Genomic DNA, 25,000 nt, shown 5'->3' on the forward strand with positions numbered 1-25,000 from the left:
CTGCTGCACACACACACACTGACTGCTGCACACACACACACACACTGACACACACACACACACACACACTGACACAAACAAACACACACACACACACACACTGACACACACACACTGACACACACACTGACACACACACACACTGACTGACGCACGCGCGCACCCCCACACCCACGCGCGCACACACACAGACTGACGCGCGCGCGCACACACACAATGAATGGTACACACACACACACATACACTGACACACACACACACTGACACACACACACACTGACACACACACACACACACACACTGACTGACACACACTGACTGACACACACACACACACTGACTGACACACACACACTTACTGACGCGCGCGCGCGCACACCCCCACACCCACACACTGACTGAATGACTGACTGACTGACTGCCGCACGCACACACTGACTGACTGAGGCACACACACACGCACACACTGACTGTGTGTGTGTGTGCGTCAGTCAGTCTGTGTGTGTGTTTGTGTTTCTGCGTCAGACTCACTGACGCGCGCGCACACACACTGACTGACTGACGCACACACAATGACTGACGCACACACACTGCATGAAGCTGTAAAGGAGGGAGGGGGGGAACTGGATTGATGTGAATGGGGGACAAACAGAGAGAGGGGGAGGGGTGAGGAGAGAGAGAGGAGCGGGAACATTACATCCCGGGCAACGCCGGGTCTCTCAGCTAGTATAAAATAAACGTAAAGAGAGGGTGCATACCATTCAATGATGGATACAAAAAAAGGAACAACAGGACAGTCACTCTTATACTCCCAGAAAGTGAATATATATATCATTTACGTGAATCACTATCCGTATTTGAAGTGTGTGTGTATATAAATATATATATACATACAAATGAGCATACAGTAATATTTCCATTTGCTATTTGCCTTGCTATGGAGGGTTTTTGTCACTTTTTTACTCACATAACTTCACATATACATACATATATAATATATATATATATATATATATATATATATATATATATATATATATATATATATATATGCAGTGGAAGTGTATTGTGTGTATTTACCTACACACTCACTCCACATTTCAGTAACATACATATACATCTAAATAATATTCACATATACACGTTTGCTATAAATGGAATTATTACAATTTTACATTATATACACGTGCAATGAATGGAATAAACACTGTAATAAGTTTGAAATCGCCTATCCGAGCTGCTATGCATGGCTGATCCCTTTTCTCCAGCTTCCTTGAATGTACTACTGTATGAGGAAGATCATGTGACCAGATGCTAGTGCACGTTTAGAGAGAGGGAGGGCAGTGCTGACAAAGGGGTGTGCCTGGGTTTGTGACAGGACATGAAGGGGCAGTGCCTTAGCAAATGCTTGTTAAAATAGAATACAAGAAAATTGGTCTTTCAAAGTTGTTTTTTTAAAAACAGAAAATGCTAAAAGTATTATTTCTTACTACAGAACTGATTTATTAAAAAAAACACACATGCAGGATATAGACTGAACTGCAGCTTTAAGTAACTAAAGTTTGATGGCAGTGAACGTGAATCTTCTCCTGTTATAGTATCTTTTATGAATGGTATTCTGACAAAAAAATGCTAATTGTGAGGAAATTCATGCAGGGATAATCCTTTAAACATGATAGCTAGAGGACAGGTTTACCAAAGTCCTATTGCATCTCATTTGGGCACACTAAGACCCCCTTTCTATGTGCTTAGAGAGGATGGATGAGCTAAATCCTTGGGAAATGACCAGATGTGACTATTCCAAGAGATAAATCTACCCCAGGAAGAGGTCAAGAGAAACAAAGAAAACTTTATTGTACTGTACACGCTTTTCTAGAAACAGACTTGAGGGCCCTTATTCTGTGGTTGCAGCAGCATTAATACCAAAGCAAGCTTTACTATATAGTACAGCTATTTCGGAAGCAAAGTAATCCACATGCCCGAAGTATCTGGGCAAAAGAAAATATTACTCGACTGCACTTGTTACAATAATCAACTTTGCATTATACAGTAGTACAGTGTTGTATATCATTTAACCCTTCCATGGCTGCATTGTGTTGCTTTCTCTTAGGAAGGGCTAAAATAAGAGCAGAATTTCCCCTAAAAGTAGTAATAAATATTTTTTCCTTCAACAAAAAGTGAACTTCTACAATTAGCAGCATGTCTGTCTTGGTTGCATTTCTTACCCAATAAGTTAATTGAGCAAATATTAACATTATATTCCATGGGGCTCATTGGTCCCGAAGTTACCACACAATATGTAAATCATGTTGAACAATAAAATAAGCAGGAAAACCGCCAATAAATGTTTGACTGTGCGGGGGAAGTCAAATAACTATTTGTCCTTCAAATGCTCAGACTAATAATAAAGTAAATAATATGTAAGTGACGGAAAATACTATTACTGTATGTCTCATGAGATTAAACTACAACTATATTTAAGACCCCCTTAAAACCTTGTAGGTACAAAGATGGATCTGTAATGGTACAGAGCAGGGGTAGCCAACTCCAGTCCTCAAGTGCTACCAACAGGTCAGGTTTTCCGGATTATTTATTTATTTATACAATATTTTACCAGGAAGTAATACATTGAGAGTTACCTCTCGTTTTCAAGTATGTCCTGGGTACAGAGTAAAACAAATAATACATGGTTACAAATACAGTTACATAAATAAACAGGATATCCCTGCTTCAGCACAGGTGGTGCAGTCAAAGACTGAGGCACTGTTTGAGCCACCTGTGCTGAAGCTTTGATATCCGGAAAACCCGACATGTTAATAGCTTATTAAATATCTTTTGCTTTACCAACCAATATTACTTTTTATCCTGAAAAGTTATGCAAGAAAAAAATGGGTTCATGATCTTAAAAAAATACTGGATTGATTAAAGGATGAAAATGTGAATTCCGGTTAAAAACAGGCGAAACATGTGTCCTATATAATCTCATCATTCTAGTTGTGCCCTCCACAAATTGGTTTTGCACATTGGCATCTATATTTTTATGATTGTATAATTGATTCCTATGGACTGGTACCATGTTACATTTGTGAGATGCTTGTCTGAATAAAGCTGATGTTTGCCAGTGCAGATTTCACTCATGTGGCGCCATGAGATCCTGCCGGGAAAATCTGTTCCCTTACAGTTCATCAAAGACCAGGAAATCCAGAGGCCCATGGGCCCAGAAACCTTGGTGGTCAAGATCTGATTAGGAAGGCCTTATTTGCATTGACAGACTGACAAGCACAGAACTACAGACATATTTCCTTTGATGAGTCTGAAGCATGAGTCTGTGATTTGGAAACAATGTACACAGTAGATGGAAGCTGCAATTCCATTTCCTATCTTCTTTTGATCCATATCACTTTCTACATTGCAACATTTTCCAGCAGGTTTTGGTGGTTGAGGATTTTTGTAGTAAAAACGTGTTTTTGTGTGGTCTCTTACAAATGAGACCACCCTGTTTATTTAACCTAATAATATCTATATTTTATATCTATATTTTTTTACTGTGTTTATTAAAATTCCCAAAGTCTAAATGATGTTTAAAACAAACTTGGTATGTGCCCCCCCCCCCGAGAAATATAATACTATATGTATGTATGTGTATATATTGTATTGTATGTCTTTATTTATATAGCGCCATAAATGTACATAGCGCTTCACAGTAGTAATACATATCATATAAATAACAAATAATATAAATAACAGATCACGGGAATAAGTGCTTCAGACATACTGTAAAAGTAACATTAAGGAAGGAGTCCCTGCTCCGAGGAGCTTACAATCTAATTGGTAGGTAGGGAGAACGTACAGAGACAGTGGGAGGGAGTTCTAGTAAGTGCGTCTGCAGGGGGCCAAGCTTTATGTATCATGTGTCCATATCTATATCTAATATATATATATTATAGATAATGTATATGTATATGTATGTGTCCTTATTTACCGGTATTTATTTTCCAAACATTTTTATTAGGTATTGATACGTCATATAACAAACATTTCAGAGTAGAAATAGCCTAATACAGTAACAATTGTTTTCTTTTTGTTGAAAGATACAGGGGGGAGGAGGTGGGGGTGGGGATGGGGGGCCACTGAAAGATACAGGGGGGAGGAGGTGGGGGTGGGAGGCCACTGAAGGTAACCACACAGGAATGTGATGGACCTCCAGGGTCGCTCAGTGGTCCAGAGAACTAGATCCAAGAGAAAAAGAAAGAGAAGGAAAGACGGTGAAGGGAAGAAGAGGGGGAGGGGAGAGAAGGGGTAGGGTCCCTTCCTTCTCCAGCCGGCGCTTCCCCGTACCAATCCGGCAATCCATCTTTATTAACTTTATTGGTGAGAGAATATAACTGGCGCGCTCAATGGGTCAACCAAGGCTCCCATATATTACAGAACCTCTCCGTCGAGTGGTTGAGGAATGCTGTCAATTTTGCCTTTAACATCACTTCGTTCAGTCTCTTCCTCACCGATTGTTTTGAGGGGGGAGATATCTTCTTCCAGGGACACCACTGAGCATCTTGCTGCTGTTAAAATGAAGGAGATTAATTTCCATACTGGGCGATCGATTTCCTCCCTCGGTCTGCCCAGTAGGTAGGTCAGCGGATCTATAGGGGTGTATGTGTCCTTATTTAAATAAGCCATTCCATAACAAATCAGATAACCCAATATTTTATAGTCCGAGACAATATTAAAAAATGTTTTAAATGCATTGCTTGTTTATAATAACGTTTTATGCTTTTACCCCCATTATATGTGACATGGCTGATTTAAAATAAAAAAAAGTGAAGTGTACATTTTTGTCATGCTTGACGTTGGAACTGTTCTAATCATGATACGTTGAACAGTCTTGCATCCCTTGACAATTTTTTTTTAATTGCCAAAGCTAGTCTAGGTATGTTGCAGGCAAATATTGTATGTTGCATTTGTTACGTTTTGCATAAGCTCCAAGCTCTAATTAGCTTGATTTTCAGTGCGATGTCAATGTTCATGAGCTTGGATTCTTTTGTTTGTCTAATGTTATATGTTTTATTTTGGGGATTTGCCTTCAATTTTGAAAAAATTCAAGTCCACACACTTTTTTTTGTTTATTCGTTTTTAATTTATGTTGCCAAATGACTTGGATAAAAACAAATGTGTTTGTGGGAGTTTAGAACATAATAATGTATAGCTTCTGTGTTACATAGAGTAAATAATTTGCACAAGTTATTAGAATAATTTATTTATAAAGCACCAACATATTCCGCAGCGCAGTACAATGGGGGTGCATAGATGTGATAATTACATAAACAGAGTTACATACAAATAAGGACAAACAGAAACAGAGAGGTAATGAGGGTCCTGCTCCTTAGAGCTTACACTCTACAGGGAATGAGGGACAATGTTGGAACGGAAAGGTAGCGTGGTTGCTGATTGTTGGCTGGGGTATGGCCCAGCCCGACAGCTGATCCCATTAAGGTTTGAGGGGGGAGTTGTTACATAGCGTAGAGAGTGGTCCAGCCGCACAGCTGGTCCCAATGGGCTAAGAGAGGGGTGTGGGTGGTGGATGTTAGAGGTATGCCAGGGAGGTTTCCTTGAAAAGGTGAGGTTTCGGGGAGTTTTAAAATGTCTGAAAGCTGGGACAGAGTCTGATACATGAAAGGGGAGAGAGGAGAGGTTGTTGAAATCTTGAAAATTGCAGGGGGCCTAGAACATGTAGGTTTCTGTATGTGCGCGTGGAAATAGGTGTTGTAGAGGGTAGAGTGAGGCTACAGGTTAGTAGGAGATGATTAGAGAGAGAGAAGGGTGTGTTAAAGGAGTTAGAGAGAGCAGAACAAAGTAAAGGGAGTGGCCATTGCAGTCAGTAGGAGAGGTGGTCCACTGGGTGAGACCATAGGAGAAGGTTAAAGCAATAATATGGGCAGCTGAAGTGGCATTGAGATTGTTAATAGGTATGTTAAAATCTCCCAGGATGATAGTAGGTGTGTCAGAAGAGCGGAAGCGAGGAAACCAAGTGGCAAAGTTGTCAAGAAATTGAGATGTAGGTCCAGGGGGGCGACATGGAGGGAAAGGGGGGAAAAGAGATGGACAGCGTGGACTTCGAAGGAGGAGGTGCGGGGGGAATGAGGGTATAACATGAAATGTGCAGCATGGGGAAAGTAGTAGGCAAACTCCTCTGCCCTGTCCCCTGTTCTGGGGGTGTAGCTAAAGGAGAGACCACCATAGGAGAGAGCAGCAGGAGAGGTGGTGTCTGAGGGGCGAGCCAGGTTTCTGTTAGGGCTAGGAGGTTCAAAGAGTGGGAAATGAATGTCATGTATTTCACAGATTGTGCGTTGCACAGGGCACAGGTAAAGGGAAGGGAGAGGTGAAATGGGAATCAGGTTGGAGTTATTAGCAGTGCGTGGCGAGGAAGAGACTTTGAGGTAGGTCTTGGGGTGTGAAAGGATTGGTATGTGGATAATGCCAGGATTATGGGACATGGGTAGGAGTAATAGTACTAGTAAGAAGAGGAAGAGTGGAATAGGGAGTTGCTGTTTTTTGGGGGCGATTGGGTTGTAATGTGAGAAGCAGATGGAGTTGATGACTTGCGAATGAGGGAAAGGACAGTAGAGCATGGGAAATTAGGGAGGAGGGTTTGTGGGTGAACGTGTAGGAGCATGGGGCAGAGGCAAAAGTGAAAGTGCGGAGGCAAATAGGGGAGAGCAGAGTATAGGTAGGCCAAAGCTGAGAGGTGGCTGAAGTCATTACTTAATGATGGTGTGTCCCTTCAGCTGCTTCCAAAAGCTTGTCACATTAGGAAGCGCCAGGGTGTGTTAAAATAGGTTTCAGAGGGAATTTGAGCATGAGTTAGTCAAGAGAGGAACATGTGTGCGAACAAGGAGAAGTATTGGGAGAGACTGTGGTAGATGAAAGTGGGGATGGGGGAGGGGCTTTAATGGTGCAGGCTTACAAGTGTACAATATTACCCTATTTCCTCAATTCTAAGACGCACCTTTTTTCCGATTTTCACATGTCTGAAATCGGGGTGCATCTTAGAATCGATGTATTAAAAAAAAAAAAAAAAGTGTCTACAGTACTAACCCCCTCTCCATGTTTCAGGAGAGGTCCCATGTCAGCAGAGGATGAAGCAGGTGGCGGAAGTGTGGCAGGACATGTCCCAAGTCTGCAGGTGAATGAAGATAAGAAGACAGCGGATGGCCGGTGGCAGCAGGAGAGCTGAGCAGGAGCAGAGCGGCATAGGGGAACAGCTTGGGAGGTGCACACTGTAACCGGAAGTCAGACACCAGTCAACTTCCGGTGTACAGTGTGCACCTCCCAGGCCGTTCCCCTAGGCCGCTCTGCTCCTGCTCAGCTCTTCTGCTATTATGATCTCCTGCTACCACACGCCCGCTGTCGTTTTATCTTCATTCACCTGCAGACTTGGGACCTGTCCTGCCGCACTCCCGTCCGTTGTCCATCTTCATCCATCTGCAGACGTGGGTCCTCTCTTGCCTCCGCCGCCCGCTTCATCCTCCGCTGACATGGGACCTCTCCTGAAACATGTTAAGTGAAAAAGTAATTTTCCTCGATTGTAAATGCAAAATCGATGGTGCGTCTTACAATCGAGGAAATACGGTATTGTAGATAGGTGAGCTCAACAAGGGCTGTAAAGCTGCCCAGTAATATCCTCACGTAGATGAAGTTGCTGAAGGATCCAGACAGACTAAAGTCCATCTATTTTATATAACTCCTGTATAACTCCAGATACTTACTACTGTTCACTGCTAATGTCCTACTCCTGCTATGCTTCCCCAGACTAGGTTCAAATTTATACTAAACAATCGCATAAACCCACCAATAAAGCTGCCTAATTGGCAGACATTACATTTAATGTAAAAGCCCACTAACATACCAGATTTAGACAAACAAAGCACAGAGGGGGATCAATGTTATCGAGAGGGGTTAACGGATGATTCAAATGAACCTGAAGATGAAGAGAATGCAATTTGTTCCATGTCACTGAAACTGAAGTTCTTACCTGGCATGATGTACATGCAGAATATATAACTCCTGTCTGACTTCATAGACACAAATGTTCACTTTAAAATAGGAAAACTTTAAATGCGGTTCCTATTGATACTCATTTACCTTTAATCTATAATAATAATAATAATAAAACAGCCTGTGTGTCTGTCAGTCAGAGCCATAGTTCCAAGACCGTGATACCTAAATGCATTCATACTTAAGGGTTATTTTTTATTTTGGGATTTTATTCCCTCCTGTTTTTAACTGCACCGCCTCTGATTGGTTGTTTGCTCTTAGCGAGGCCACTGATTGTTCAATTTCTCTGCACAAGGCCGCTGATTGGTCTTTGCTTTGCAGGGATGTAAGTGATTGGTCGCTGTGTTGAGCTGGCGTCTTTACGAATATTCCTTAGAAGGAGTGCAGAATAAATGAGTTCTTCAGCATTAGGTGATACCTTTTTTTATTTGGACTAACAATTTATGTCATAGGACAAGCTTTCGAGAGTTCTCCTCTCTTCCTCAGGTCAGTGATACTGATTACCATAGGAATCTATGGCTAAAACAGAGGATAGGAAAGCAGAAAAAAAAAAAAACCCCAGGTGAGGGTGTAAGAAAGGTCACTGAGTGAGTGTCAGTGAAGAGGGTGAATGTCACTAATTTTGGGTGGGAGTCTCTGGGGTTGGGGGTGCAGCCTCATTCACTGGAAGGTCAAATTATTGAATGGGTTAAAGAGGTCGCCATTATCAATTGATTTACCGTTTCAAGTCTCCAATGGAAAAGTTTACTCCAGATTCCTGCAACCCGTGAGAAGTCGGGTACTTTAGCTAGTACGTAATAATACAATACAAATGATCATGGCAATATTATTCAATGGTCACTTTTGTACTTTCTGCTGAAGAAATAAAGTGTACAGTTTTGCTTACAGGAAATGTTAGTTATTCTGACTTTAATACAATTTGCTTCATATATAACAGAATTTCTTCAGCGTTGTAGTTTAGAAACTGTATTTTCGTGTTAACCCTTTTACACAGGGCCATGACGGTTCACAAAATGGTTAAAGAAGTGTAAATTTTATGACACAACTTTAAAATATTCACAAATACACCTTTTATTTCTTCTTAGTTTTAGGAATGCTGAAATCACTACACCAACTGCAGGTAGAGAACAGGCGCCTGGAGGAACAGATCAAGAATCTGACAGCCAAAAAGGAGCGCCTCCAACTGCTAAATGCACAACTCTCTATTCCTTTTCCGACAATAACTTCCAACCCTAACGCATCACCCCAAGTGCATACATATCCATTACAGAATGGTAAGGCCAGAAACCTTTCCCACGGACACCATGGCATCGCCTAAAACAATCCTGTGGTTTTGATAGATTTTTTTCTCTATTATATAGGCAAATCGGGTTCTAGACAAGTAAAGTAAGCATATGATTAGCGCACCAACGGGCCCTGAAGACTAAAGCATGGTGTTGGGGCTTGTTGGTTCAAATACTTTGGTTTCCCCCATTTTGGGAGATTTTGTCCCCTTAAATTAGCACTTCTGTTATATGGGTAAACATGACCCCTTAGCCTTGTTCATTAAATAGACTAAGTAAGACCAAAGCCTGAAGCTGTGATGATGCACTGAGAAACAATGTGCAGAACATTTTGTAAGACAGCTGTGATCCTGTAATGAGAATCGTCCAGAACAGGGTATGTTTTGGGTGCACATACTGTACATACACGTGTAATTGCTTTAAAAGAGATTCTAAGTAGTACATTGAGTTTACCATTGAAGAGTTACGGTATGGATGAAGTTAGTGACCCTTCTCCATAATATATTTCTGTTTGGGGACCATAATTACATAGCACCACTTGTATGTTCAATGCCAGTGGGATATCCCAAGCTGTGAATGGTTTGGATAGCTCTCTGGCATTGCATGATTTAAGTTGGCAAAATATTTGATTCCACAGGTATAGATTTTTGTCCACTTTTATATGCAGAAGTTAATAAAAGTATTAATGTCTGTAAACTTCTATTTAAATTTTACTTAATACAATTTCCTGGCTCATATGGGAAAGGCTACATATCTCTTGTTCCATCAAGTGTGATTGGGATTAATCATACTAAGCTTCAACATGCTTATGACGCATTGGTTTTGTTGATTTAAAAAATTTATGTCAGTGTAATGGTATTGGGATTATTTACCCCAACGCACAAATAATGTATATATATTTTTTTCTCCAGTATCTACTACTGATTCATTGAATATCAGTAAAAGCCCTCACTTTGGAAACTTTCAGACAGACAACACACTTCCTATTCACAATCAGGTAGGTTACATTTCCATGGCAATAACATTGACTTACACTATATCATGTGGTTGCCAAGTACAAGGATGCACATTTGTATGTGTTAGTCGGGACATTAATCAATATCTCCCACCAGAGGTGCGGGTGGGGGGGGGTGCGCCAGGTGACCCCAAGTGCTGCAATTTAGTGGGCGGAGAAGAGCAGAGGTGGGAGGAAGATGGCGGTGGCCGAGGAGCAGTTGTTGGGGCTTAGCCCAGTGGTCAGACCCGTAAGTCGGTTAATTTCCGGCGTCTGCTGCCAGGACGGACCTCCCCCTGCTCCAGGTAGGGACTTGTAAATGAGAGGGGGGAGTGAGAGAATGGGTGGAGGTGGGTCAGAGAGAAGGGGGGAATGGGGGTTGGAGGGCTGTGTGAGAATGGGGGAGGAGAGAGAAGGGGGGGTGCGGAGGCCGCATTTGGTGAAACTTGCCCCGGTGCCAAAATGCCTAGTTCCTCCCATACCTCCCACCATAGATATTTGTGCCTGACGTTGAGCAAGTAATTTGCCTAACTGCCTCTATTAGATTGAGGGTTCTATAGAGAAAAGACATGTGCCTGAAAAAAATCTATGTAAAGTATTGTATACACTGCATAAAAATACAGAGGGAAAAATTGTAAATTACCTTGTGTTCTTTGTAGGCTTATTTATTTCAAGAGCCTTAATTTAACTAAATGATGATTTTTATCAAAGGTTATTTGTAATTATCGGTATATTGTTACATGTTGTTGTCTGTCTTTTTTTTATTTTTAGGATCTAACCTCGAGTGGACAAAGCACCAGCAGCTCATCCTCTCTTTCAACTCCACCACCTGATAGGCAGAGTCCAGCACAGCAAGTCCAAGGGGTTCATCGGATCAATGGTGTGACAATGGGAACACTAACAAGTGGCATTCAAACAGTCACACCAGCTTTTTCGACGGTGCCAGGTGTGGGTGCAATAATTGGAGCCTTGCCAGCAAACCAGCTGGCACTCAATGGCATTGTAGGGGCTTTAAATGGAGTAATCCAGACTCCTGCCACTTTGCCTCAGACTACTACTCTTACCCACGGGTCAATATTACCTAGTATGTCACACCCTATTACTTCCACATTAACAAACAGGTAACATTGCAATTCTATTTACTAAGATCACTTTGCTGGTAAAGGAGCAGTCCCTCTTAGAATGAACGTGACCTACGGATATTGGCATGTTTAATGTAGCTGATAAAATACTTTCTGATTTTTAAAAAGAAAAATGTTTTAAGTGGTTTAAAATAATTGTTTTGCTTTTCCATAGTAAACAAAAACTTTAGAGGGTTTTTACAATATTTATCTAATGCTATTTTGGCAATGGAACTGTTTGGCCCTTAAAACTAGAGGTGAGCTGGTTTTGTTTTGTCCATTGTTTGACTAGTAATTATGAGGCCATCATTGGTCAAACACCGGAATATAAGTAGGTAATATCTTGAATTCAGTGAACTAGAAGAGAAGGGAAACATTACTTTTTAACAGAATGCAAATACGTAAAATTGTTACTTTAAGGGCGATTGAATCTTACTTAGAAACCCTATTAGACTCATAGGTTGCTTTTCACCTGCGATGGAAGACTATTCTAACCAGCTACCAAGGCCAAATAGTTACTTAATTTGCATCATTAGACCTACTTGGTAAACGCTTCGGTGTCTGATCATCCAGACGTTTTCAATGGAGGAAAGAAATATTGCTATCAGGTTATTTCTCTTAAATATGGGAGCAGTTGTGAATAATATTGTAAAAAATATATATATTTATTTTTATTTTTTTAAACCCATGTGATATCCCTACAGCCTTGAAATCATTTTGATCTCATTTAGGTGAGATCCTTTAACTATCCCCTCACAAATCAGAATATAATTATAACCTAAGTTATTGGTTTTTGTCAGACAATCTCCCACAATATTCTAAAGAACCATAGAAATAGCTGTGTATATGTTACATGGCTTTGTGTTTTTCTTTTAAGTGAAATGGGACTAGTTCTTCAATTATATTGGAAAAATGTGAAAGTGCTTTTTTTTTCTTTTTAAGATGACGTTATTTTACCTCCCTTATTGGAACATCACCATTTCTTTGTGTCATGTTTCCCCGCTGTCCTCTCTGCTCCCTCTCTTCGTATTTGCCCTTCTTTACCTTTAGTTTTTTTTAGATTTCCATGTTGACCTTCAGTCCTTTCGTTTACCCCCTAAATACACCTCTCCCCCTGATGGCTCTGAATCCTACTCATTTCCCATATCACTTGATTTTGTACTCTTAGTTATTTCTACTTTCAATATCTTTACTTCTCCCAGTAGTATAGTATGCTGAATAAAAGTTTATCATTTGTAATGGTATATAGCAAGCATTCTCCCTGTTAAAATCTCTTGGGAAGCATGTTTGTTGCTAGCCTGTTGACCTCTGGCTTAAAGTTAGGGCCAGTGCTAGACTAGGTTTATCCTAATTCTGCGTATAATTTATTGCACACTAGCTGCTGCCTTGCCAGGCTAAATGGATAAATATTCTACATTGCTATGGTTAGACCCTTCTTTGCAGTAATTGGGCCTGTAGTGCATTGTTATATAATGCGTTGCAGGTCGCTGCAGAACATACTGAAAAAGTGTGTTAAATATGATTCCACATTTGTTTGGTTTTCTTGCAGTGCCTCAGGATTAGGGCTACTCTCTGAACAACAGAGACAGCTACTCCTTCATCAGCAACACCAGCAATTTCAGCAGCTGTTGAGTTCTCAACAGCTCACACCAGTAAGTACCAGAACTGTAGTAAAACAATGCAAAATCAAGGATATATGATGTGTAGTGTTTGATTTAAAGGAGCAATCCATGCAATATCCTACACGTGGATTTAAAAAAAAATAAAACAGTTCTGTACTATTAGATCAGGGGTGTGCAAACTTTTCCCCGTGCGCACCCCTGCTTGCTCTCGGCGCCTCCCCACCCCTGCTCGACCCCGGCGTTAAATGACGTGCGGGGTCATGTGACGTCATGGTAACGTGTCGACGCATCGCTGGAAGGTAAGTATATTATAGAGGCCCCGCGCGGTCCCCGGCATCTAATTTAAATTCCTGGGGGGAGAGCGCGGGACCTTTCTTAACTGCCGCGCCCCCCCAGAAAATCTAGCGCCCCCCCAGTTTGCGCACTGCTGTATTAGATAATACATACTTTAGTTTTTATTATTCAACGCTTAATGCCATTTTTAATGAGATTTCATATACGGAGCATCTTTTGATTTCTACAGCAGGTTTTAGTTCACCTCCCCAGCAGTGCAAGATCTTTGCAACACTTTCCTGTTTAGGATCATTTGTTACCAATATTCCTGGCAATTTGAGCTGCAAACTGTAACAATAGATAATGTTACCTTTAGTAATATGATACATTGTAGCTGCTGAGTTGCACTGACTGAAGGATTGATTGAAAAATAGTGAGCCCTGGGAAGCAGGATTTTGCTGACCGTTCTAGAACTAATCGATGGGCAGCTTAGGTAATTTGCTTTCAATAAAGGTAATCAAATGCTGCATATTTATTTATTTATTTTAAGTGCCGCTTGGATTGCTTCTTTAAATTCAAGGCCTTGCTTCTGGTGAGAAGTGTTGCTGTACATCACCTATATATTTATGGTGGTAGCAGCAGACCAGCTCCTGGCTGTAAAACGAGACCACCTTAATTTTCAGCGCATTTGGCAGCTTTCCCAGAATGATTTTGATACTGAGGTGTCCTGCACCACATTGCAGTGCAGGGGTCTGTGTGAGCCTCTTTATTCACTGACCATGGGACTATCACTCGCCACCACGAGGCCCCATCATACGCACACACATTTCATGGAACAGTTTTACAAATGTTACCATTCATTTGCATTGTTTTTGCCCCATGTAAGAGGGAAATCCTTCCAGCAGCTTCCAACATTTCTCTCCAACTCACATTTTCATGGATTTCTATATCTTATGGAGGAATTAGCTACTAGTTTTCTATCCCGAATATATAAAATAAATAAAGGTATATATGTCGAAGTCCACAGCATAAAAAGGTGTGTTTTGACACACAGTATCACTGGTGGCCTCTGCAGTGAAGCAATTTGAGTGTCCTGCATTGGTCCTCACAAGTCTCAGATAAAAAAAAAACACCATATACTTAAAATGATATATTTAAAAGAACCAGCTGCAATTCAGTCTTATGTTTTGACAGGACCACCACAACCACTACTTCACCACACCGTTTTGTTTATTCTGATCACTTGTCCGTGTTTCCCGTTCCCAGGATCAGCACCAGGCCCTCCTGTATCAGTTAATGCAGCAACACCACCAACATCACCAACACCACCAGCCAGAATTGCAGCAGCTGCAGATTCCTGGAGCAGCACAGCTATCCCTGAATAACATGCTGGGTGGAACTCAAGCTGTCCCTCTTCATTCAACCACTATTAACCCCTTCCTTGCCATGCATGGAGATAATGCAGCACAGAAAGTGGCTGTAAGCGTGTTTCCGTCATCTCGGACCTCATTCCAACAATAAAAGTAACATGTTCTTTCTAAATGAACCTTTGAATGGAAGCAAAGCAGGAAGGACCCATACTGCATTATCCTTTATGGTGTTCCCTTCTTTTTTGATGTGATGTAGTAATATGCTTTATTATTAGTTGAAACAGGCTAGACTGCTAGACAAACAAGTGTGTATACAGTATATGTCTGGTATTTCACTTTGCTTTATACTACTGTATAGTATAGTGTAGCTGACAAGCTCCTAAATAAATGAAGTTTAGAGACTCATGAGAGTTTCACAAATGTATGCTTACTTCAGTGAGGTAGACTACCTAGGGGTTCCTGGGGCTATATATATCAAGCACATTGTGCCATCAAAAATTACTCCTCCTGAAATAAGTGTATTATGCATACAATATAGAGATTTGGTTTATGATCTTGAAGCACATATTTTGATCAGGTGTTTCAATGTATTTCTCTAGATTGTTTTGCGTTTTTTTTATATAGGTCTATTCTTTTATTTACCATGTCTACCTAAGAAACTTGCATCAAATGCATCAGTCCTGGAAAAAAGGCTTCTTTTTATGCTAGATATGCTTTAATATTCTTTTTATGTATATTCTTTAACCGCACAGCTGGCTTGAATGTTTTGTGTCTGTGAATGCTTTGCAATGAGTGAGGCTTCAAACAAGGTGATTTGTAAATGCTATAATTCATCTGTAGGAATCCTGTGATAAAAACTAATGCCGGTGAGTAAAATGTTTTCTTTTACTGCAGAGACTCGGTGATAAAACCGGACCAGTTATGCAAGACAAAAGTTGACTTATGAGAGACTGGGAAGCACGTATACATTTGTGGCACTTGGCTCGCTGCAAACAGAAGTCTTCCTTTTTGTAGCAATGAAGCAATGCAAGTGAAGACAATGGACTCGGCAAAGTGTTTATCTGGACCCCTTCAGGGCTGAAGGGAAATGCAACACACTGCCACACGTTGCAAACCCCTCAGGTCCGGAAAGAGGAAACAATGGCGTTATTTCTACAAAGCCTTCAGCTATTTATTGTTTTAACGTTCTTGTTGCTTTGTTGCACTGAAACGTGGCTACATTGTGAGAAAGAAGTCCGAGAAAGGTAAAAACACTGAAAATCAACAACTTTTGTCACTGTGACAAAAATCCAACTTTGAACTTGGACGCTACTAAATTGAACAGAGAACTAAATGATTCCTTAATTAGCAAAGTAACTGCTAAACACTTGGTTTTACTGCTCGTTGGTATTATGGTGCAATTTCAATTCAGGGTTATTAGTTAGTCCTTCAGACCAACTATTTGCCGTTGGTTGCTAAAAGGTATTTGTGAAATACAAGCAGAAGAAATGTGTTACTTGGATGTGTATCCTAGTAGTTAATCTGTTCTACGGACTGTTGTAAAAATGAATGCAGAAAACAGTGGGGTTGGGGTAAGGACTAACCTTTCAATGGGGCAGCAATTTCTTTTATTACAAGTGCCTGTTGCAAAGCTCAAAGAGCAACAATGGGGCTGGATTGCTGTGCACACCTAAGGCCGCGTCCATCTCGAACAACAGGCCGCACCTCTATGAGGCAGACCATAGAGCGCGCGATGAGCGACAGCGTTTTCAGACGACTAAAAAAAACAATGTGATTTTGTCGCGTGACAGCCGGGTCACGTTAGCGGTTCAGCCAATGAGGTTGAACCTCTCACGTGACGTCATGGCCACGTCTCCGCCACGCCTCCCCGAGGAACACGTCACAGAATTCTCAAAGGCCCCGGATGGCTCATGCTACAGGCGTGCGGGACGCCATGCGCTCCATCGCACTCTATATCCCAGGCCTAAGAGAATGATATTTATAAGCAGCAGTAATAATTGACATTGCACTAGCAGCTCTCTATCTTCTATGCCACTACTACTGGCTGTGGTAAATAACTATTTATTTTTCAATAATTAATTATGCAACCTTAAACCCCTGACACTTTTTTTTTTTAAATACCCTTTTTTTTTTTAATTATTATTTCCCAACCTACTGTTTTCCTTGTAAATGCATATAAAACAGGAAATGACTCCAATGGTTCATTACAATCATTGGTGTCATTCAAAGGTAAATGACGTGGCTGACTTTATATAGTTTTGCATATAATGTTAGAGATCAAGCATTTGGTAAAAGGACTGCTAATCTGTAGTTAAACATTTACATTATTAATGGTTTAATAGTGAAATAGACCCAACTGTAATTTGAGCTCCACTGTGTATTTGGCCAAAAGAACATGTTAATTCTGTAAGATGTCTTTGGGCTACACTGCACAGTTCTTACCTCATTCTGTATATAAGCTTTTGTGAATCTGTTTTGTATTGTTAAAAAAAATTATTCATACGGAAACAATATTTTGATTTGTAATATTTCTAATCGGCAAATTAATGGACAAAAGAAATTTAATTTATTTTTATATTTTCAGGGGGGGTTTTAAAACTTTGTCATGGATAATTTTTGTACATACTTCTGCAAACTAAGTGTGGTTTAACCCACTGCTTAACAATATGCTGTATGAATGTGTACAAACAAAAAGATGTTGGCCTGTGATAATTTACTTAGATGTAAAAATCCATGTGTACTGAAACCAATGTATAAAGCTTTTCGTAATAAATTTTAATAATGAATATAAGGTCTTGTAATACTGCTATATGACAGCTTGTTTAACAGATTAAAAGTTAATTTATATAATTTACAGCGACTGGAAACATTGAAGCATTAATGTGCTTCAAACCACAGGCAGCAGCTGATGTTTTCCGCTCCCTTCCGGCTGCTCATCACTTCATATCTTTTCTTCACATCAGCCTATCTGCTCCCTACCATGCGGAGACCGTCTTCCTGGTGATCTGGAGCAGTGTTCTCACATGGTTGCACATGTGTGCAAATGGCAGCATGTGTTCTGTGTGGGGTTGATTGGGAGAGAGGTTATCTGCCCACCATTTCCTGGATTGTAGGTCTAAGTTTTCCCCCCTTCTTGGAGAGGGCTGAAATGCATAATATACACCTGGAAAGCAGTGCACAGATGAATGTTGGTTTACTTGACTCCCCCTGGATCATGGACAGGAAGAGAGAGTGTTGCAAGGCTGATATGTAAAAACAAATTCTGCCATTTAGCTATTAAAGGCCTTAGAAGAGAAATCTGTTTTGAAAGCAGTACAGATTTACTGAAAAATATTCAGTCACAAGAATGATTGACGTTGAAGACTGGTCCTTTTTGTCTTGTTGATTTTGAAGTTTGGTTCTCTCTGGTTTAAAATGTGTTTGGCTTCTTATCTGCACTGGAAACTCACAAAGGTGGTGTATTTTTTTTTATATAGTTTTACTAATTATTGTGTATTTTTCAAGTTATTGAATTGACATGAATATGAGTTAAGAATTTTGTTTTAATTTAGCAAGCGCACATTAATTCATGGGTATTATAGCTATTAAAAGGTGAATTTTGTCTCATCTACTGGTCTATCCACCAATATGGATTTCCTTATTTAATCATTTTGAGTACAAGTGCTGGTCAGTACTTACGCTAATAACATGTTAAATTTTATTTCTGCTGGGTTTTTATTTTTTTTTACAATAAAGAAGAAAAAAAACCTTCAATTTTTTTTTATCTCTGACTACCGTAATTTGCTGTATAATACTTAATTCTCACATAGCGCTATCAGAAGCTGCATTATACATAGAAAAAGACAGGCACATTAGGGCCTTGTGCCAAAGAGCACCCGGGCTGCAGGTATGTACAATAAATTGACAAGTCACAAGGACTTGGTATCAAACTGGTGTATTCTACGTTTCAGTAACTTCTTTGACCACTAGGTCTCTGTCTTAGTATCCATACCAGTGTTTCCCAGGGCGCCGCGGCTTGGCTAGAGGGGCGCCGCGATCAGGGCCGCCAGCAGCGGGAAACAAGGGCTGCTAGCTCATTTTAAAAAAAAGTGTGTGTGTGTGAAAAACGGGCTGCAGGGTGTGTGTGTGTGTGTGTGTGTGTGTGTGTGTGTGTGTGTGTGTGTGTGTGTGTGTGTGTGTGTGTGTGTGTGTGTGTGTGTGTGTGTGTGTGTGTGTGTGTGTGTGTGTGTGTGTGTAAAACGGGCTGCAGGGGGTGTGTGTGTGTGTGTATATATATATATGTATATATGTGTGGTGTGTATATATATATGTATGTATATATATATATATATATATATATATATATATATATAACAAAAAGGGGGGTAAGCTGCGCCTCTGCAAATTAAAAACAAATAAGTATAAATGATAAAAAATCAAATACAATAAACCTGTAACCAAGCAATGAATAAAACAAAATATTAAACAATGATTCAGCAAATAAATGTCTCCAAAAATGGAAAAAAGAGTATAAAAACCAGTCCTCAGATAAGTCCAATAGATGATATAAGTTCTGGTATTGAGGGTCTCCAGCTGCTCTCAAAGTGGACAAACCACATCCACAGGGAATCTAGAAGAAAAGGGGGAAGAGAGAGCGCACACCCATAGCGTAAAATTGTAAAATTTAATGAGGGAGAAGGGAGAGGGGGGGATAAGAATTGCACTTACAAAGGTACAATATAAACAAGCATTCTGTGATATATAATCACCACCATCCGGTTTGGAACTGCAGCCTCGTTGTCTTTGCAGTCCTTGGATGACGTCTCAGTCAATATCCAGGGTAAATGATCTCCTCTGCATCGATTAGGGAGTCCTGTAGAGCAGGGGGGCGCAAACTTTTTTCCCTGCGCCCCCCTGGCGGCTGTCCCCTCGCTCCCGCGCCCCCCCCAACCCCAACTTACCCGCGCTCCGGCGTAATGACGTCACGTTGCCATAGCAACGTGACGTCACATGACCTCGCAGCGTCATTTTGACGCCGCGTTGCCATGGCGCCGCAGGGAGGAAGCTGCCGGAGCCACGGTAAGTTAGGTTTACAGAGGCCCTGCAGCTCCCCCGGCACTTAATTTAAGTGCCTTCGGGAAGCGCGCGGGGCCTCTGTAAACCCCGCGCCCCCCGTCGGCAGTGTCGTGCCCCCCCTGGGGGTCGCGCCCCACAGTTTGCGCACCGCTGCTGTAGAGTAGCTCCGAGCTGGGAAGCCTCTGCAACAATCGCGCGGGTCAGTGAGTCCCAGCACGCGGTGATGACGTCAGTGTCATGCGTCTGACGTAATGACGCTCCCTGACGCGTTTCGTCACTCAACGGGTGACTTTCTCAAAGGGAAGTCAGGAGAGGGGAAAGGTCCGGTATTATATACCCTGTCTGATGATAAATTGACTAATTCCGAACCCCTCTCAGCTGGAACGGTGCTTGTTTCAGTGGATACAATCGTACTGCCTAATTGTTTTAATAAAACTAAGGAAGCAAGCGGAATTGAACTATAAAAAAGCAAAAATACACAATCAAAGTTAAAAAATTAAAAAACAATACAGACCGCCACTCATTTAAGTTGGAGATGGATAGACCTCCAACACAATACAATACTTACACAATTATAATAACCCATCTACGATTGATATAGAAATCTAACATATACCCAAACCAATATAAAATATAAAGCTCAATAGATCAAAAAAATATATAATCTTTTGTATATACATATAAGGTGGATAGTCCTAAGTGGATAGTCCTGTCATTACCTACATCAGAGCCATACCTGTCTAATGCAATTTATCATCAGACAGGGTATATAATACCGGACCTTTCCCCTCTCCTGACTTCCCTTTGAGAAAGTCACCCGTTGAGTGACGAAACGCGTCAGGGAGCGTCATTACGTCAAATGCATGACACTGACGTCATCACTGCGTGCTGGGACTCACTGACCCGCGCGATTGTTGCAGAGGCTTCCCAGCTCGGAGCTACTCTACAGGACTCCCTAATCGATGCAGAGGAGATCATTTACCCTGGATATTGACTGAGACGTCATCCAAGGACTGCAAAGACAACGAGGCTGCAGTTCCAAACCGGATGGTGGTGATTATATATCACAGAATGCTTGTTTATATTGTACCTTTGTAAGTGCAATTCTTATCCCCCCCTCTCCCTTCTCCCTCATTAAATTTTACAATTTTACGCTATGGGTGTGCGCTCTCTCTTCCCCCTTTTCTTATATATATATATATATATATATATATATATATATATATATATATATATATATGTATGTGTGGTGTGTATATATATATATATATATATATGTATGTATGTATGGTGTGTGTGTGTATGTATATATATATATATATATATATATATATATATATATATATAATGTGTATGTCTGTCTGAGAGAGTGAGAGTGTCTGTCTGTGAGAGAGTGTCCGTCTGTGAGAGAGAGTGTCCGTCTGTCTGTGAGAGTGTCCGTCTGTGAGAGAGTGTCTGTCTGTGTGTGTGTCTGAGAGAGAGGTCAGAGAGAGAGAGGTCAGAGAGAGAGAGAGGTGAGAGAGAGAGAGAGGTCAGAGAGAGAGAGAGAGGTCAGAGAGAGAGAGAGGTCAGAGAGAGAGTGAGGTCAGAGAGAGAGAGAGAGGTCAGAGAGAGAGAGAGGTCAGAGAGAGAGTGAGGTCAGAGAGAGAGAGAGTGAGGTCAGAGAGAGAGAGAGAGTTCTGAGAGAGAGAGAGTGAGGTCAGAGAGAGAGAGTGAGGTCAGAGAGAGAGAGTGCGGTCAGAGAGAGAGAGAGTGAGGTCAGAGAGAGTTAGAGTGTGTGAGAGAGAGTGAGAGTGTCTGAGAGAGACACCAACTGCGCACTGCAACTGTTAGGTAGGTATTTATATACACCTTTGTTTTTACTTTGGGCGCCGCGTAAAAATCCTGATCGCCTTGGGGAGCCTTGAACCGAAAAAGCTTGGGAACCACTGATCCATACCCATTAGTATACAAATACAGAGACTATGGTTAGAATGTGCACCTTTTATTAGGATGTGAGTAATGTAGGCGCAATGACAGCTGAAATCTAGTAATTGATGCATTTACAACAAAAAAAAACACATCGGACAAAAATACATATTTTTATGTTTTAAACTTGACCGTTCCAAGTTAAATACTTTTGAGGGTTTTTGCAACCTTTATTTGATGTCTTTTACACATCCTAATTAAGCAAATTGCACTGTTGTATTAGAAAAAAAGTCACTGGTACTCTGCATTTTTGACCTGAATGTATAATCCCTACTTTATATTTAATGTTTGCTGTTATCACATAGCAAACCTATAATAAAACAATGAGATGCACAGTACTCATGTTTTCACTGGAGTATGTTAGCATGGTATTCGAGTTCAGAGTCACTCACTAAAAAAAATTGTGTGTGCAGAACAAAACCGGTTAATGATGCTGCAGGAGCATTAATTCAACTTTTTTTTATTTATTAAAGATGTTGCTATAACCAGTGCTATTTGTCCACCCATATGTGAGATGCATTTAATAGAAACCGATCAAAGTATACCATATTTTATGTAATGAGGCAAAGAGCAGGAATCGTTGGCTTAACATTACCAACAGCCTATTTATTAGTCGTGGGCCTGGCAGGTTACCACTTCGAAGATTACAGGATATCATTTAGGTTGATAGCATTAAACACAGCTGAGAGACTGCCCTGTTGAAAAGCAGAGGTAGTAGTAAGGTGGGTAACTTATAGGATCGACAGCAGAATGATTTAGGTTGAAGGAACAGATATTTTTTTATAATAGGAGTCTTCATTGTATTTGTAATGAATGTAGAAAGATCCATCGCGATCACATGAAGATGCATGCACTGGAATATCAAAGCTGTTTTGCATGATAAATATTGCACCCACATTATATTAATGGTTTCTTCTGTAGCGCTGAACGCATCGCTGTTAATAAAATGTAGGTGCAATACGTCTGCCCCGTAGAGCTTACAATCCAATTGTGGTGGCTGAGTTACAGGGATATTGAGTGACTTGTACAAGGTCACAAGGCGAGCCGACATTGTATTTGATCTGGGTTCACCAGCTTAAAAGTCCATGACATTAGTACTGAGTTACTCCTTAACCTTATCAAGCAGAAACCACCACACATGCTCTGCTTGGTCTATAAAATAAATACAAATTATATTTTTATATATATATATATATATATATATATATATATATATATATATATAAAACAAAAAAGTGTGGCGCCAAAAAATAAAAATATATTAGTGATGTAATAAATTAAATATGACTATAGTTAATGAATAAAAAGTTGTGTAAAGTGAATGATGTATGAAAGGGTTAATATCGCAATTAACTAATGTAACCTTAGTGCATATGGATACAACACAACCAATAAAAGTATACAAAACAGTGCATGAACGTGCTCAAAAAAGAGAAAAAGAAAGACACAAAAATCAAAAAACTCCAACCAGTCCTTCCATAATTAGTCCATGATGATAGGATGTCTGATGTTGAAAGGGGTCTTTAGGCTGCTCTCACACAGGGTAAACCAACTCCACAGATATCTACAGACAAAAAAAGAGAGAGAGCGCACGCCCCATAGCATAATACTGCATAAAATTTATTAAAACAAGGAAGGGGATGGGAAATGGGGGGGGGTAGGAATCGCACTCACAAGATGCAAATGGTTAAAAGGCAATTTGTGATTATATCACCACCATCCGGTTCTGGATACTGCAACACGTCTCCGTGGACTCCTTCAGGGCTGCCAGACACGATCACCAGGGACCAGATGTTAAAGGCTCCGTTCGCTGTCTGTATAGAGTCCAAAATTCCAGCTCACACTTCCAATGGCCGCAGATCGGATTCCCGCGCTTGGTGTAGGCTGCTGCGCGTGCGCGGCGTCGTCGTGATGACGTAATCGCGCTCTCAGTACCCTAACGCGTTTCGTCACCTGACCGGTAACTTTCTCAAAGGGCTGATGTCATCAGCCCTTTGAGAAAGTTACCGGTCAGGTGACGAAACGCGTTAGGGTACTGAGAGCGCGATTACGTCATCACGACGACGCCGCGCACGCGCAGCAGCCTACACCAAGCGCGGGAATCCGATCTGCGGCCATTGGAAGTGTGAGCTGGAATTTTGGACTCTATACAGACAGCGAACGGAGCCTTTAACATCTGGTCCCTGGTGATCGTGTCTGGCAGCCCTGAAGGAGTCCACGGAGACGTGTTGCAGTATCCAGAACCGGATGGTGGTGATATAATCACAAATTGCCTTTTAACCATTTGCATCTTGTGAGTGCGATTCCTACCCCCCCCCATTTCCCATCCCCTTCCTTGTTTTAATAAATTTTATGCAGTATTATGCTATGGGGCGTGCGCTCTCTCTCTCTTTTTTTGTCTCTATATATATATATATATATATATATATTGAGTGCTCATTTGCATGTCATTTCCCAGAATCCCTTGCTGCAGTGGAAGTGCTGTATGCTGGGTGACAATGGGGAAAGACAGGTTTGCAGACCTGTCTAAGACATGCAAATGAACATACAGTAATATTTACAGTTGCTTTATATATATATATATATATATAAAATAAAAAGATTACTTGTGAGCACATTTACATGTCTTAGACAGGTCTGCAAGCCTGCCTTTCACCATTACCACCTAGCACAGCAGTGCGCAAACTGGGGGGCTCGAGATTAACTGCGGGGGCGCGGGGTTTACAGAGGCCCAGTGCTCCCTAAGTCACTTAAATTAAGTGCCGGGGAAGCGGTGAAGGCCTTTGTAAACCATGCTTACCATGGTTCAGTCGGCATCGGGGGATGCGTTGCCATGACAATGCGGCGTCAAATGATGCTGCGGAGTCATGCGACGTCACGTTGCTATAGCAACGTGACGTCATGACGCTCAGACGCCGGGAACCAAGGTAAGGAGGAGGAAGGGAGGGGGGCGTGCTGAGAGGACAGCCGGCAGGGGGGCGCAGGAGAAAAAGATTGCACTCCCCTGACCTAGCATACAGTGCTTCCACTGCAGGAGGGTCGTAACAGCTGTCTGTGAGTGGTTTCACTGGCTTTGCATCTAATAACCATTTATTTTATTTACTGTTGAAATAAGCCTGTCTTAAATGTTAGCCGTGGTGTATATTTGTTCTAGGAGATGTAATATGAGGATAGTTGAAGTTAAAGTCTGGATTCAAACTTTCAGCTTTAGGAAGTAACTTGGTTGCACTGCGTTAAAATACTGTAAGAAAGACAAAACTTC

At 41.1% G+C, this 25,000-nt stretch overlaps 1 protein-coding gene and 1 long non-coding RNA gene across 7 annotated transcripts in view; both read left to right on the forward strand.

The window, feature by feature from the left end:
* Positions 1–18,478, forward strand: part of MLLT10 (MLLT10 histone lysine methyltransferase DOT1L cofactor) — a 157,576-nt gene extending 139,098 nt beyond the window's left edge. For 5 of the 6 annotated variants that reach the window (XM_075587545.1, XM_075587541.1, XM_075587543.1 and 2 more), the window contains 6 exons: positions 9,138–9,326; positions 10,247–10,332; positions 11,101–11,450; positions 13,000–13,102; positions 14,612–14,824; positions 15,610–18,478. In XM_075587545.1, the coding sequence (XP_075443660.1) occupies positions 9,138–9,326; positions 10,247–10,332; positions 11,101–11,450; positions 13,000–13,102; positions 14,612–14,824; positions 15,610–15,654 (986 nt within the window). In that variant the 3' untranslated portion in view covers positions 15,655–18,478. Of the gene's footprint in view, positions 1–9,137; positions 9,327–10,246; positions 10,333–11,100; positions 11,451–12,999; positions 13,103–14,611; positions 14,869–15,609 lie in introns of all 6 variants that reach the window. The other variant, XM_075587542.1, reaches the window with a different exon arrangement.
* Positions 1–25,000, forward strand: part of LOC142488767 (uncharacterized) — a 433,714-nt gene that overhangs the window by 165,940 nt on the left and 242,774 nt on the right. The gene's annotated exons all lie outside the window — the stretch shown is intronic.

Source organism: Ascaphus truei, chromosome 2 (genome assembly GCF_040206685.1).
Source record: "Ascaphus truei isolate aAscTru1 chromosome 2, aAscTru1.hap1, whole genome shotgun sequence".
Classification (NCBI taxonomy): Eukaryota; Metazoa; Chordata; class Amphibia; order Anura; family Ascaphidae; genus Ascaphus; species Ascaphus truei.